General features: G+C 48.3%; 6 protein-coding genes across 6 annotated transcripts; 2 read left to right on the top strand and 4 right to left on the bottom strand.

The window, feature by feature from the left end:
* Positions 1–133: 133 nt before the first annotated feature.
* N7529_003714 (metallophosphoesterase family protein) lies at positions 134–1,902 on the top strand (the record flags this gene model as incomplete). The annotated part of the gene is made up of 4 exons (XM_057239241.1): positions 134–148; positions 207–1,076; positions 1,180–1,589; positions 1,638–1,902. The coding sequence occupies 4 exons, from the start codon at positions 134–136 to the stop codon at positions 1,900–1,902; spliced, it is 1,560 nt and encodes a 519-aa protein (XP_057098536.1).
* Positions 1,903–2,169: 267 nt separating this feature from the next.
* On the bottom strand, positions 2,170–3,105 carry N7529_003713 (FAD-dependent oxidoreductase; the record flags this gene model as incomplete). Its single annotated transcript, XM_057239240.1, has 2 exons — positions 2,170–2,638; positions 2,711–3,105. 2 exons carry the CDS (start codon positions 3,103–3,105, stop codon positions 2,170–2,172), a joined length of 864 nt encoding a protein of 287 aa, XP_057098535.1.
* Positions 3,106–4,301: 1,196 nt separating this feature from the next.
* N7529_003712 (uncharacterized protein) lies at positions 4,302–4,907 on the bottom strand (the record flags this gene model as incomplete). The annotated part of the gene is made up of 2 exons (XM_057239239.1): positions 4,302–4,720; positions 4,769–4,907. 2 exons carry the CDS (start codon positions 4,905–4,907, stop codon positions 4,302–4,304), a joined length of 558 nt encoding a protein of 185 aa, XP_057098534.1.
* Positions 4,908–5,677: 770 nt separating this feature from the next.
* On the bottom strand, positions 5,678–7,217 carry N7529_003711 (uncharacterized protein; the record flags this gene model as incomplete). Its single annotated transcript, XM_057239238.1, has 4 exons — positions 5,678–6,041; positions 6,092–6,930; positions 6,980–7,138; positions 7,185–7,217. The coding sequence occupies 4 exons, from the start codon at positions 7,215–7,217 to the stop codon at positions 5,678–5,680; spliced, it is 1,395 nt and encodes a 464-aa protein (XP_057098533.1).
* A 1,697-nt stretch (positions 7,218–8,914) lies between these two features.
* Positions 8,915–10,001, top strand: N7529_003710 (uncharacterized protein; the record flags this gene model as incomplete). Its single annotated transcript, XM_057239237.1, has 3 exons — positions 8,915–9,153; positions 9,210–9,509; positions 9,578–10,001. 3 exons carry the CDS (start codon positions 8,915–8,917, stop codon positions 9,999–10,001), a joined length of 963 nt encoding a protein of 320 aa, XP_057098532.1.
* A 685-nt stretch (positions 10,002–10,686) lies between these two features.
* N7529_003709 (GATA transcription factor LreB) lies at positions 10,687–11,964 on the bottom strand (the record flags this gene model as incomplete). Its single annotated transcript, XM_057239236.1, has 2 exons — positions 10,687–10,730; positions 10,824–11,964. The coding sequence occupies 2 exons, from the start codon at positions 11,962–11,964 to the stop codon at positions 10,687–10,689; spliced, it is 1,185 nt and encodes a 394-aa protein (XP_057098531.1).
* Between the last annotated feature and the right edge of the window lie 245 nt (positions 11,965–12,209).

The raw sequence follows: 12,209 nt of genomic DNA, 5'->3' as shown, positions 1-12,209 counted from the left end.
TATGCTACTGGAACGAGTTGACCGAACCTGGTCTTCTCCTTTACCGTATTATACCCCTTGAGATTCGTGGGCATCATGCGACAGTGCGCCACGCTCTTCTCCAAGTCCTTGCCAGGGTGATATCTATCTCATCATGGCTCGCCGGCTAGTACGACATTCATTACTTGGTTCTTTGTGAAGCATTTGGCTAATATTTATCTTTGCAGGTCCGAGCGAGCGTACAGCTCGGGTTAATCGCTACATTCATTCTACTCGTGGTCGTTATTCTCGATAATCGATTCTCTGTCCTTCCCTCCTCCATTCATGGCCACCTCCCGTCGCATTATTCCGGCTACGTGATCACAGACATAACTGTCACAAAATGCTCCTCCCTCAATCCATTCTCCACATGTAAGCTGGACCCAGAAACATGGTATCGCGTCGATAAAGACCTTTACCTGCGCTCGGGTTGGACCTCGAGTGCCTACGTCCAATTCCAGCGGAAAAAGGAGGAGGAATTGACTGCAGATGACAAAGTTGTCATCGATTTGAAGATCAGTCGTCTTACTCCGCCGTCTGAATACGTTGCTGGCACAACACATATTGAAGCTTGGGAGGCCCGACCGGGAGGTATCTGGCTCAAGCGCTCGTCCTCTCGCCATGCTAGTGACTCCGAAAATGCTGTGACATACGTCGATGTTCTTTATGGAGCGGATGCTGTTGATCCCCGTCCCAATTGGGAGGTCAAAGACACTCCGATTCTTCTGGACAGTTCGACAGAACAGCTGGAGACTCGATTGAGCATTCGGAGAGGGCATCCCCAGGCCAAACCCAAGAAGCCTGTTCCAAGAATCAACGAGAATGGAAAATTCAAAGTTATGCAACTGGCAGATCTTCACATGAGCACGGGTCTCGGTGCCTGTCGTGACCCTATCCCTGCGGAGGCTGTCCCTGGCCAGAGGTGTGAGGCTGACCCTCGAACATTGGAATTTGTCGAAAGGCTTCTTGACGAAGAGAAGCCAGACATGGTCGTTTTCTCCGGAGACCAGATCAATGGAGAAACCGCTCCAGATGCGCAGAGTGCGCTTTTCAAGTCGGTAAAGCTTTTGGTCGACCGCAAGATTCCTTACGCCGCTATATTTGGAAACCATGATGACGAGGGAGACCTTAGCCGAGAACAACTCATGACCATATATGAAGACCTCCCTTTACTCTCTTTCTGCCGCCGGCCCCGAAGACATTGACGGGGTCGGCAACTACATTGTCGAAGTTCTCGACCGGGGCAAATCCGACCATTCTGCCCTCACCTTCTATCTCCTTGACACACATGCCTACTCTCCCGACGAGCGTCAATTCCGCGGCTACGACTGGATCAAGCCGAGTCAAACACGGTGGTTCAGGAACACTGCCCAAAGTCTGAGAAGAAAACATAAAGAATACTCACATATCCACATGAACGTGGCATTCATACACATCCCGCTTCCCGAGTATCGGACGCAAGGAAAGTATTTTAAGGGTGCATGGATGGAAGCTCCTACCGCCCCGGGGTTCAATTCTGGCTTTAAAAGTGCTCTCGAAGAAGAGGGCGTTCTGTTTGTTAGCTGCGGACAGTAAGTTTCGCTTCCTTTTTTGAGGCTTCAACTTCTAACTGGCATCAGTGACCACGTCAATGACTATTGCATGCTTGAGCAAGATGCCACCAACAAGCCCTCTCTTTGGATGTGCTATGGCGGCGGCGTCGGTTTGGGCGGCTACGGTGGCTACGACAAGTATGTCCGACGAGTACGTTTCTATGACTTTGACATCGGTCCCGGTCGCGTCACCACATACAAGCGATTGGAATGGGGCCAAACCGAAGCCAGAATCGACGAAATGATGATTGTGGAAGGCGGTACCGTCAACGGCCCAGAAGAAGCATCATAATGAAGCCAGGTATCCTCCTCTTCCCCTTCTCACTCCTCACTCCATTTTGTATCGAGCTTGTCAACGCTTCTGCTGCCATTGCTCTCACATACTGTCGTTTTCGTGTTTGTCGGCGGCCTGTTCCTTTTACTGTACATATATCCTTCTGCCCCTTGCCTGCAACAGGTTGGCGTGTCCGGGGAGTCTATCTTTTACTGGAATATTAAAGCATTTCTCCTACTCTTATATTGATTGGTCTGACTTGTAGATCCTAAGTCAACTTCATTCTCACCACCATTTTTCGAAAAATATACGCTTCTCCGCATCCTCTCCGAGCATCCCTTGTAATCTCTCAACGATGGAATCGGTCATAGCAGGCGGCCCACAAACATAGCACACTGTTTCGCAAGGATCTAACCCATTTTCTTTACTGCCCACCGCAAAGCGTAGATCACTATCGCTGATTCGCGACGAATGAATCGTAATATCAGACGGAGAACCAGACGTGAGTAGATCAGATGACGGAGCTACGTTTGTGAGGAACAAGTCCAGCGATATCTGGAGTCGGTGTGACGTCTCCTGGGACAGGAGTATCTGCCGCAGACGCCGCAGAAATAGGACCTGATCTAGTACCTCGTCTGCTGGGAGTGTTTCATGTCCATGCGGTAGGCGGCTGGTGTATAAGATGTGGATAGTGCTTGGAGTGGGCGTTTGTGGCTGGTTATTGTTTAGGTGTGAGAGGATTGATATCAACGGACTTTCTGTAGTCAGTACCTAGGTATTGCTTGAGGGATTTTATAGTTTAGATCACGGCGGGCAGTTGACTCACTTGATGCCTACACCGCCAGCAACAAAGACTGCATTCTTCACGTCACTGATGTTTATTCCCGTCGGTGGCCAGACAAAGCTTCCTCCGACACGGATGTTCAGTTCTTTGCCTATGATCTCCTCGTTTGGTCTCCATAGCCATGCGGCAGAAGGGTTGCCTGGGGAGTTTTGTACGGCCAGCTCCACATATGGTACTCGTCCTTGGGACTCTGGCAACGGGGCTAGCTCTCCCTCGGATAGCAAGTCTACGGGATTTTCGGGTATTGGCAGCTCTTTTGCATCTGCGGGTGTAGATGTTATGGTGAATCCTCCCGCTTGGGCGATGGCGGGGATATGAACATCAAGCCATTGGCCAGGCAGGAAATTGAAAGCCTGCTGGTGGCTATTATCCTTCATAATACATGTCAGTCATAATTTCAGGGTATATAAGTGGATATTGAATGTATATATGAATTATAACTATAAAAAAAAGTGAGAACTTACATTGTTATCTTGAGATAAAGCAAATTGCAAGAGCCGGACCGACGGGTTGACCTGCTCAATATGTGATAGCTGCACTCGATGCCGTCTATTCTGCCGAGGCTCTGCGGCTGTGCGGAGCTCGTGTGGAATCGAATCTCCCCTTTGAGAGCTCATGTGGCCTACAGGTCTTGAAATTGGGCGAAGAACAGTTTGACTAGGTCGGATAATGGACCGGGATGAGGTGGACAATTCAAAGAGGGGGCGTATTGATCGAGCAGACTTCATGGCACACTAGGCTGGGCGCATAGATAGTGAACTTAATGAACAAAGTGGAATCTCATGACAACCGGTTTGTTATCGTTTTTAATGTGCTCTGAACCACTGTTAACGAGCTCCTGATGAACCAAACGTTCCGCCCGGGCCGACGTACCCCTCTGGCCATACAAACTACGACAGTCTAGTAAGGCTGGTGCGTCACATCGCATCTTCCCGGCAGTATGGAGTACATTTAATAGAATCAGTAATTTATGCCATAAAATAATTTCTCATTTTGTACGAAGCCGCTGGCGTTGCTTAGCGTCCTGCTGCTATAGGGGCTCGCGTTACGGTGGTGGATATAATTTCTTTGACGTGTACACCTGGTACTGCGAATATGTCTTCTTTACAGCGACCGTTGAATGCATTATTCTTGCTGAAGAAAACGATCGCATCTCGTACTTCAAGTACGACTTGAGTGACGAGCAAGAAATCGCAATTGTTTGCAAAATGATCAGACCCGAAGTCGGCCATCTCAAAGTCCTAGCTAGGTCAGTAAAAGCAAAAGATGCTTATAATCATCTGGCTAACGGTCGCAGTCAACAATGCTCGTCTGTCGCGTGGGCGGATTATTGTCATGAAATGTGACAGAATATGTGTTTATGGCTCGATTGACGGAATATGAAGATGACAAGGATCTACATGGATCTATGGTCCCTTATAGTCATATATAGGCATTGACACGAAGGAAGCAAACTTAGCAAAGGGGAAGCATTCATGAAAGATTGGAAGAGATGCTAGATTTCCAACCACACGCCCTCGCCTTCTCGACCCCGGAAATCCTGGAAGCAGCTGTATGTTCTCCAAAGCTACGCTCAAGAGACTGGTGTGTTCTCCCATGCGTTAATATTCGCCCAGCACTTCCACATATAAGTCCAACCGATCTTCTCTGGTCTGTCTACCATCTCAATGGTGATTGGATCATGATCATAGTCCACAGTGCACTGGAACGTCGCTCCAGTGTCACTCTCACCCCGAAAAATACCATCGTTGCCCGAAGTGCGGAACGTAGTAGTCTGGTCATAGAACGTCGCTTGGGACCCTGTCTCGACCTTCGACTTCATTAGACTGCCCCACACAAATCCCATATCATTCCTTTCAAACATGTCATAGAAGCTTGTTCGAATCCAATAGCCCAGTTGTGGCTCAACACTGCGCCAGACGCGGGATTCAGCAACCCGGTTATGATCCCAGTCACCCTCTTCGAAAATTCCACCGGATTTCTTTGCTTGATCTATGCACAATTCGAATGCGGCCGGAGATGGAAAAATTGAAAACTCACATCCTTGTTGAGCAAGTGTGCGATGTAGTTCATCCACGCGGATAAGTACTTTCTCAAGCCAGGCTAGCATAGCATCGTTCTCCTGCCCTGCCTCGCGCTTCGATAAGCTAATAGTGGGATCTGTCCAAAGTACAAGCATGATGTTTTTGCAATGACGGAAACGAGTTTGCAAAAGAGTGATAATCGTGTCATATGCACCCCATGACACGTCGAATTCCGAAGATGTTTCGCTGATGCTAGCAGTTGGATAAAGGTGCAGAAGATGGCAGTATATTGTAGCAGGACTTGCATAAAATTGATCTTCAGCGGATACAATTTTCACACCGTTGATGTATCTAAATAGTATAATATCAGATTAGATCAAATGCCTAGATCAAGCTTCCGTGGAGCTTAAAAGACTCGGCTCAGTCGTATTCTATCTAAAGACCAGGAGAACCGGTCATTTCCGGAACGAGTAGGGTGTAAAGCACACGTAATTTGACTCGCAATAGGTGCCGGAGCATCATTTCCACTGTCTGTGGATTGTTCTACTAGAGCAGTCCAGGACGAGTTGTTGTTGGACTTCGGCCCTAAGCGTTGCACATTCAGCTGGATGATTCCGGAATCGTACAGATACAAGCATTTTTTGATGTCTCTCAGATATCGGAGATCAGGCATGATTTAGGAAGGAAGAAAAGTTGAGCAAGACCAGGCAGCGGCAACCGTCGCCTCCTGTTAGTCGGTCGCCTCGCCTCGCCAAACTTGAAAGCGCGCTCGCGGTGGCTTACCCGAGGCGGCAGATCTGTATGCTCTACGAGTACGGGAGCTTGTGATAATAATGCTTGATGTTGAGGTCGTGTATTGAGTTCGCAGGTGTTACCCTGGGTCGATTGTGTACAGGGATCATCTATCAATCATGAGTCCTTGACATTAAAGGTCGGGCAGATTCTGGATAGAATCGTTTTTGACTATCTCTAGAGCAGCTTCTACCAAGTACAAACTTCCTGTTACCAAAATCTGCGCCCCCATGCCAAACTGCTTGGCCAGATCAATGCCATCCTTGACACTAGATGCCATATGAGTGGATTTTGGGGACGAACTCTCCCTCCAGAATTCGGCATAGTCTTCCAAAAGTCCCGCAGGGGTAGTGAAATGACCATCATATTCAATCTGCTTGACGAATATCACATGTTGGATGCGCATCTGTAGAGATGTCCCTAAAGTCTTTAATATCGTCCTCCAGTCACGCGTTCGCTTAGGTGAGAAATGGGCAAAAATGAGAACTCGGTGAGAACTGCTACTCCCTTATTAGATTGCTGGCTCGCTGTGACATGAGGAACATACCTCGCACCAGCTACCCGTTCATACCACTCTCCGACTACCTTCATACTTGTTTCGTTGTGTGCTCCATCCAAATACCAAGTGCAGCCACCGTAATCAACGATGTCGAAGCGTCCAGGCCAGCGGCATTTCCTGATACCAGCTGCAACATCCTGTTCATCGAGCGAGTGATGGAGAAACTCATCGGCGATACGCCTAGCCAGTGCGCAATTCTCTCGCTGTTCAAGTATGAGACCCTCAATAGTGACGTTTTCCACGAAATGAAGCAACGCTCCCTTTTCTTTTGCCCGGCGCTTTATCTCGTCTTCAGCTTCTGGGTCTTGTCGGACAGAAAGTACCAGAACCCCAGCCCTAAATATTCCACTTTTGTGCCATGCAATACTTCGGATGGTTGTTCCTAGGCTATCGACATGGTCCAAGCTAATCTTGGTCACGGCAGTGATTGCAGGACGGCTGAAGATGTTGGTTGCATCGAACTCACCACCATGATGGGCCTCACAGATGACGACGTCAGCACCTTCCTTGATGAAAGTGTGGAAAGCCACGATGGCCACCATTTGGAGAAATCCGGGTGTCTTGCTAGACGAGGTATCACCATCGAGTGACAGGCCCGTGTAAACTTCAAAGAAGCGCTTTGCAAAAATATCCTCTGGTAACGGCTTTGAATCGATTCGGATTCTATTTCTTGGCCACAGACTTGGGGATGTGTAAAGGCCTATTTTTCGATTAATTCCATTCCTGGTCGCATGCTCTCGTAGGAACGAGTCCACATAAGCACACGTGCTGCCTTTGCCTTTCGTTCCGACAACATGAATGACATTCAAATCATCTATATCTTTGGTCTAATCCAACTGTATAAGTAGTTTCTGTGTAAAGATAAATAGCACAGACCTCATGACCAAGACGCAATAACCAATCTTTCATCCCTTCGAGCGATGGTACTCCTTTCAAGGTAGCAATATTGGGAGCCCATGCAGGAATCGGTAACATCATCGCCGCCGATATGGAAGGGAATGACCGCCGACACAACTTAAGTAGCTCTATAGCATGCTGGGCTTGTTAGAGTCGGCAACTGTTCTACAATGTGTAAACTTACTTGGTAGTTCAACTTTGAAGTCTGGTCCGACATCTCTTGGGTTTGACTGTTATAACGCTTGTGATATGAAACCACACGAATTGTAAGGTAAAGGTGCGGAGTTGGGCAAGATTATGCATGTGGCCTGAAATGGAATGGTTGGAGAAGTTCAAGCAATTTCATCTACAGTATGGAAGGATTGCATAAGCGATTAGTTGTCTGTTCAAGTCTGCCGACTTGGAAAGCTCCGTTATTTCTAGGCATAAGATACTCAGTTATAGCTTTATATTCCTTCACCTCAATAGCGCGTTCACGCCTAGCGGGGTGGATTCCTAGTCAGACCTCGGCGGGAATGCTGTATCTCCTTTTTGGATATAAAACCAAGTACGCTATAGCGACCCTTCCTACTTTGATATTGCTTGTTAGAACTACGTACACACCGTAGTAGAGCGAAATCTGCCAGGCTAATGGTGCAAGAATTTCATAGCACATTCCTTTGAACGGCAAGATGTTGCTTTGGGGGATATTCCATTATGTTTAGCCTTGCCTGTCTTCTTGCCAAGATCAAACACGGTCACCGTGCCGCTCAGGTGGATAGATTCATTTTCAGGCAAGTGATGTATTTCCTTTGTTACGCGGCAAGAGGCCGGTTCAAATGAAGAAGAAGTCCCAGGGCAAATTATCATATGTTTGCTTCAGGCCTACTATATTGCATGAATACTTCGGTTCTGTTAAAATTTCAAGTTTCGAGCTTGACTCAGTGATGGTCACGAAGACTGTTGTCATAGATATGTATATATGCACATGTGTAACGACTTCCGGAAGAAAAAAAAAAGTCCAAAAACCTGTTCAAGACTGAATCATAGGGTTTAACCATAAAATTAATGGAACCTACATATGTAGGGGTTTGGAAGTTACGATATCAGTGAATGTCGGAATAATGAAGTTGGCGGGGAGGCTATGTTAGAGCTTTCGACAAGACTCTACTCCGTTTCCTACTCCACCTGACTACTTCGTGAGTGTGAATGAACTGACTTGAAATTTAGCGAACATGATTTTCACTATTCCCTTGTTCTCATCCCGGGGCTAACAAGGGTTATAAGTACACCCCTGCATAGAAAGTCACAATTGTGACTTCTATCACCCCACATGGGCGATTTGCTAGGCACTTTGCACCAAGAACTGCAGGTTCCAGTTGAGAGTGCCTAAAACCTACTGAGAGAGGGGAACTCTGTGATGCGGAACGCTCCATGGTGCAGATCTACCAACCCATCACAGTCTAGCGTGTGACGACCAGCAGCCAACCCTCCGTTCCCGCTGTCTGATTGGTGTGACGAGTCCGGGCTGCCACTTACACTGGCGCTTTGCCAGCGTCAAGCATTGGTCAGATGCACCTCCCAAACACACTTCCGGTTCTTTGCACGGTCATCCCATGCTGATTCGTGCCTCTCTGGGCGTCCAGGCCATGGGTTGTGACTGCGGCCACTAGGTTGCTCTCGACCTCATATCTAACAGTTCTCCGCCGGATTGCCCAGACTTGAGTTTGTCTTCTCTCCCCTTCCTACTCTACTCGCGTTGAAGTACCGTTTTCTGTTATTACGGACGTGCGACCGAATGTCTAAGCCAGCAGGTCTGGCCCAGTTGCATTGTACCCAGCTTTAATGATTCCCTAAGCGCCTCAGTTGAACAAATAAGTCAGCCTTCGAAACAGACTCGATTTTAATCCCGAGTCCTCCAGAATATCCGCCATAATGCACTTCTTATTCCCTAAGAAGCACAGGAACCACAAGCTCGTCCTTTGGTTGATGGCTGGCGAATTTCCTATCACCATTGTAATGCTTACATTGACCGGTATCGCTTCACACAACCTATACCGGACACTATTATGGCAAGATGGCGCGGACAACGGATTCAACAGTGCCCCAAATGAGGCCTTGTACGCAGCAGCGAATTACAGGTCATTTACGCCACCGATGGTTTGGTCTGGATTGTGCGTTATTTTTTCTACTCTATTGCCAAAGGTTTACGGCTGACCCAAACCAATAGTATCACCAACTATAACCTTGTTCTTGGTGTTTTGAGCACTTTCTTTCTGATCACAAAACTGCCCGTTCACTGGATGCACCTATTTTACCCTCCTATTGCGGTCGCCGTCCATGCAGCCTTGATCGTCCTCTACGTCGTGTCAGCGGTGTACCAAGCCGGGTCTGACATGTCAGATCCCCACCACCTGCAGCCAGGGGCACCATGGTACATCGCAAAGAGCTGCAGTGTCGCATACAGAAAGTCCAATATTGCCTACTGCATGCAGGCCAAATCACTTTTTGCAGTCACAGTCATCATCATGTTCGTCACCTTATCAACCCTAATTTCGCCGTTCTCTACAAGTATGCAATGGCTAACAGCTCTCTCAGACTCTATTATGTAGTAATTCTCGGCTTCAATATTCACTCCTGTTTCATCACACCCGAGGAACGCGCAGAAATCCTGGAGGAGAGAGAAGAAAGGCGCATCGAGAAGGAATTCGAAGAGGAAGTCATCAAATCCCCCGGCATGATTCCCATGACTCCGAGCTCAATGCTCCCAGGTTCAAGCATGGTACCTCGTACCCCTGGAGCTCCACCTATGGTCCTGGAAGGAGGTAGCTCACCATTCGGCGCTCCGCGCACTCTCGCCTTCAACCGACTTGGCAATGACAGTACCGCCTCAGACCTACCACTCCGCCGGCATACCCAACAACAATATTCAACGCCACCTTCACAGGAAGTGAGCCCGGAGAGCGCCACGGCACCACAGATGTATTTCCCGCCGCCACCAAAGAAGGCTGCGAAAAGTTGAGTGGATTCGGGAGTGAATATCTGTTTATATTAAGACATTGTTTTTGCTGTTTTTGTGATACCATATATCGCTGGCTTATATACCACACGTTCATTATTTAATGAGACAAGAGTTGTGTTCAGACAGGTTCGAATTTGGATTCCTTTCCCTTGGGATACCCATGTTCAGCGCTGCGTGGACGTCGTACAAAGCGCCCGGCTCTTACAGGTGCTTATTTTGTATATACGGAGTACTATTATTTTCGGCGTTGGACTTTAAATTTACTCTGACCATGGGGGCCAATTTTGAGGACCGTTCAATTCCAAAGAATCAAGTTATTGATATATCCAACGACAAATATAAATTCCGAACAGCATTATGACGCGATATCTGCGGTAGACCAGGGCGAGCCAAGAACGGCCGACTATATACATTATGGGACGAAAGAAATGGGAGAAATCAAAGGACATAATATCATCACCCATGTTCAACGTCACACGGGGCAAGATTGCTTGAAGATGCAACACTGGAAACAGGGATGTTGAAGGCCCCGATATAAGAAACTGACGGGGAACAAGCAGTGAGAACCTGAGGGGTATCTTGACGGAAAATTGCAAGACAATGGAGAAAAACCAGGTAACTAAAGAAACTCGTCAAGGGTAAGAGGGCCTCATACTCCAGAAATTGAAACGAAGAAAAACCACTTTCAGGTCGACTCTTGACGTTTCTTCTCCTTTTTAGACCAGCGCACTAAAGTACCAGTTAGCGTTGTACCAAAAGTCGATAGATATGAAAATCCCCCGTTGGGGAAAATGATTGGAGCGCGGATGACGGGAAACTTACAGCCACATGCATTGCACAAGGTCTTAGGCCCACTAGGCCCTTTTCTCCATTCTGGCGAGTCCGCCGTTCCGCAATCCCCACAAACGTGCTGGCCCTTGAGGCGCTTGCGTCGGTCGCCTTCTTGAGCATTGCGCTCTTGGTCCGCTGCCGTCGTAATGTCGATATCGCAGTGTACAAGCCGTCCACGGTTAACACCCGTACTGAGACCTTGCGATCTCTCGCCATCTCCGTAATAAAGACCAGTCATGACTTCAATGCCATCAATGTGCGAGTATACTTCGCCGGTGGGGGGCTCTGGGTAATATTCTGCGGATTGATTGGTGTCGGAGTCGTCCGAATTTGGATTCAGTGTTTCAGGGGAGTGGGATTCTTGGTCGCTGAATTCCCTTCCTGAAGGAGCGGACTGCGAAGACCCGGATCCGACGAATGGGGCAGAGGCCTCTAATTCGGCTTTGTAGGGCGGCCGAGCTGCGGTCGCCTCTTCGTCTTCTTCTTGCTTCAGCTTGGCAATTTGTTGAATCAAGCGCGCATTCTCAATCTTGTGTTCCAAGAAAGAGTCGAGGAGTTGCGATATCTTGTTAGGATACGGTCGGCATATAAGGAAATAGCCGGTGCAGCGCTCCTCGATGGGGGAGTTTCTTCCCACCTGTCGCTCATTCTGGTTCGCAATATGGGGATGACCGTAGGCTTCCATAAGGCAATATGTACCGTTGATCTTCTGGAATCGCAAGTGGGTCCGGAAAGAATGGTTCGCGGTGACCGCGTCGTCCATGTCTCTCTGGAAGATCGGTTGGTCGTCCTCATGAATGTATTGTGAAAGGAGGCTCCCCTCAAGCTGTTTAGCAGCACGACCGGTAAGGTTCTTACAGGACCGTGTGGCATAGGTAATCTGACCCTTTGGAGTGAGCAGGAGAAGCATGTCCTTCATTTCATCAAGGACCCGCTCCGTCCAGCCTGTTTCGTTAGACATGCCCTGGTATCCTCCGTGTTGAGCACCTTGCATACCATAGTGTCCGCCGTAGGAGCCAGGATGATGCTGTTGATCAATGGCGTACACTGGCTGCCCCTCGTTAGAACCCGATCTCATTTGCGAGACAGGCAGGGACATGCCCTCATAGGCCTGTGGGCGACTCAGGGCCATATCCTGAATATTATATGAACCGCAAAGAAGAAAATTGTGGTGTCGATAGGGTTATATAGGCCTTGTGATGAGTTTCAAATCCGGTGATGTTTCGTAGGAATCGGAGGAGGTGTGATCCCTAAAGGAAGTTGCCCGCACAAGAGGATGTGTGCAGTGGCGGGATGATCATTCTTCGGTGGTATGCGGAGGTTGGGGGCGTGATCAAGAGGGATGTTGGACAAATTGCCACTCAAAGGGTACACATG

Source organism: Penicillium soppii (assembly GCF_028829465.1).
Source record: "Penicillium soppii strain IBT 18220 chromosome Unknown utg000004l, whole genome shotgun sequence".
NCBI lineage: Eukaryota > Fungi > Ascomycota > Eurotiomycetes > Eurotiales > Aspergillaceae > Penicillium > Penicillium soppii.
Note: the sequence above shows the minus strand (reverse complement) of the source record. Positions and strands in the feature narration are given on the sequence as shown.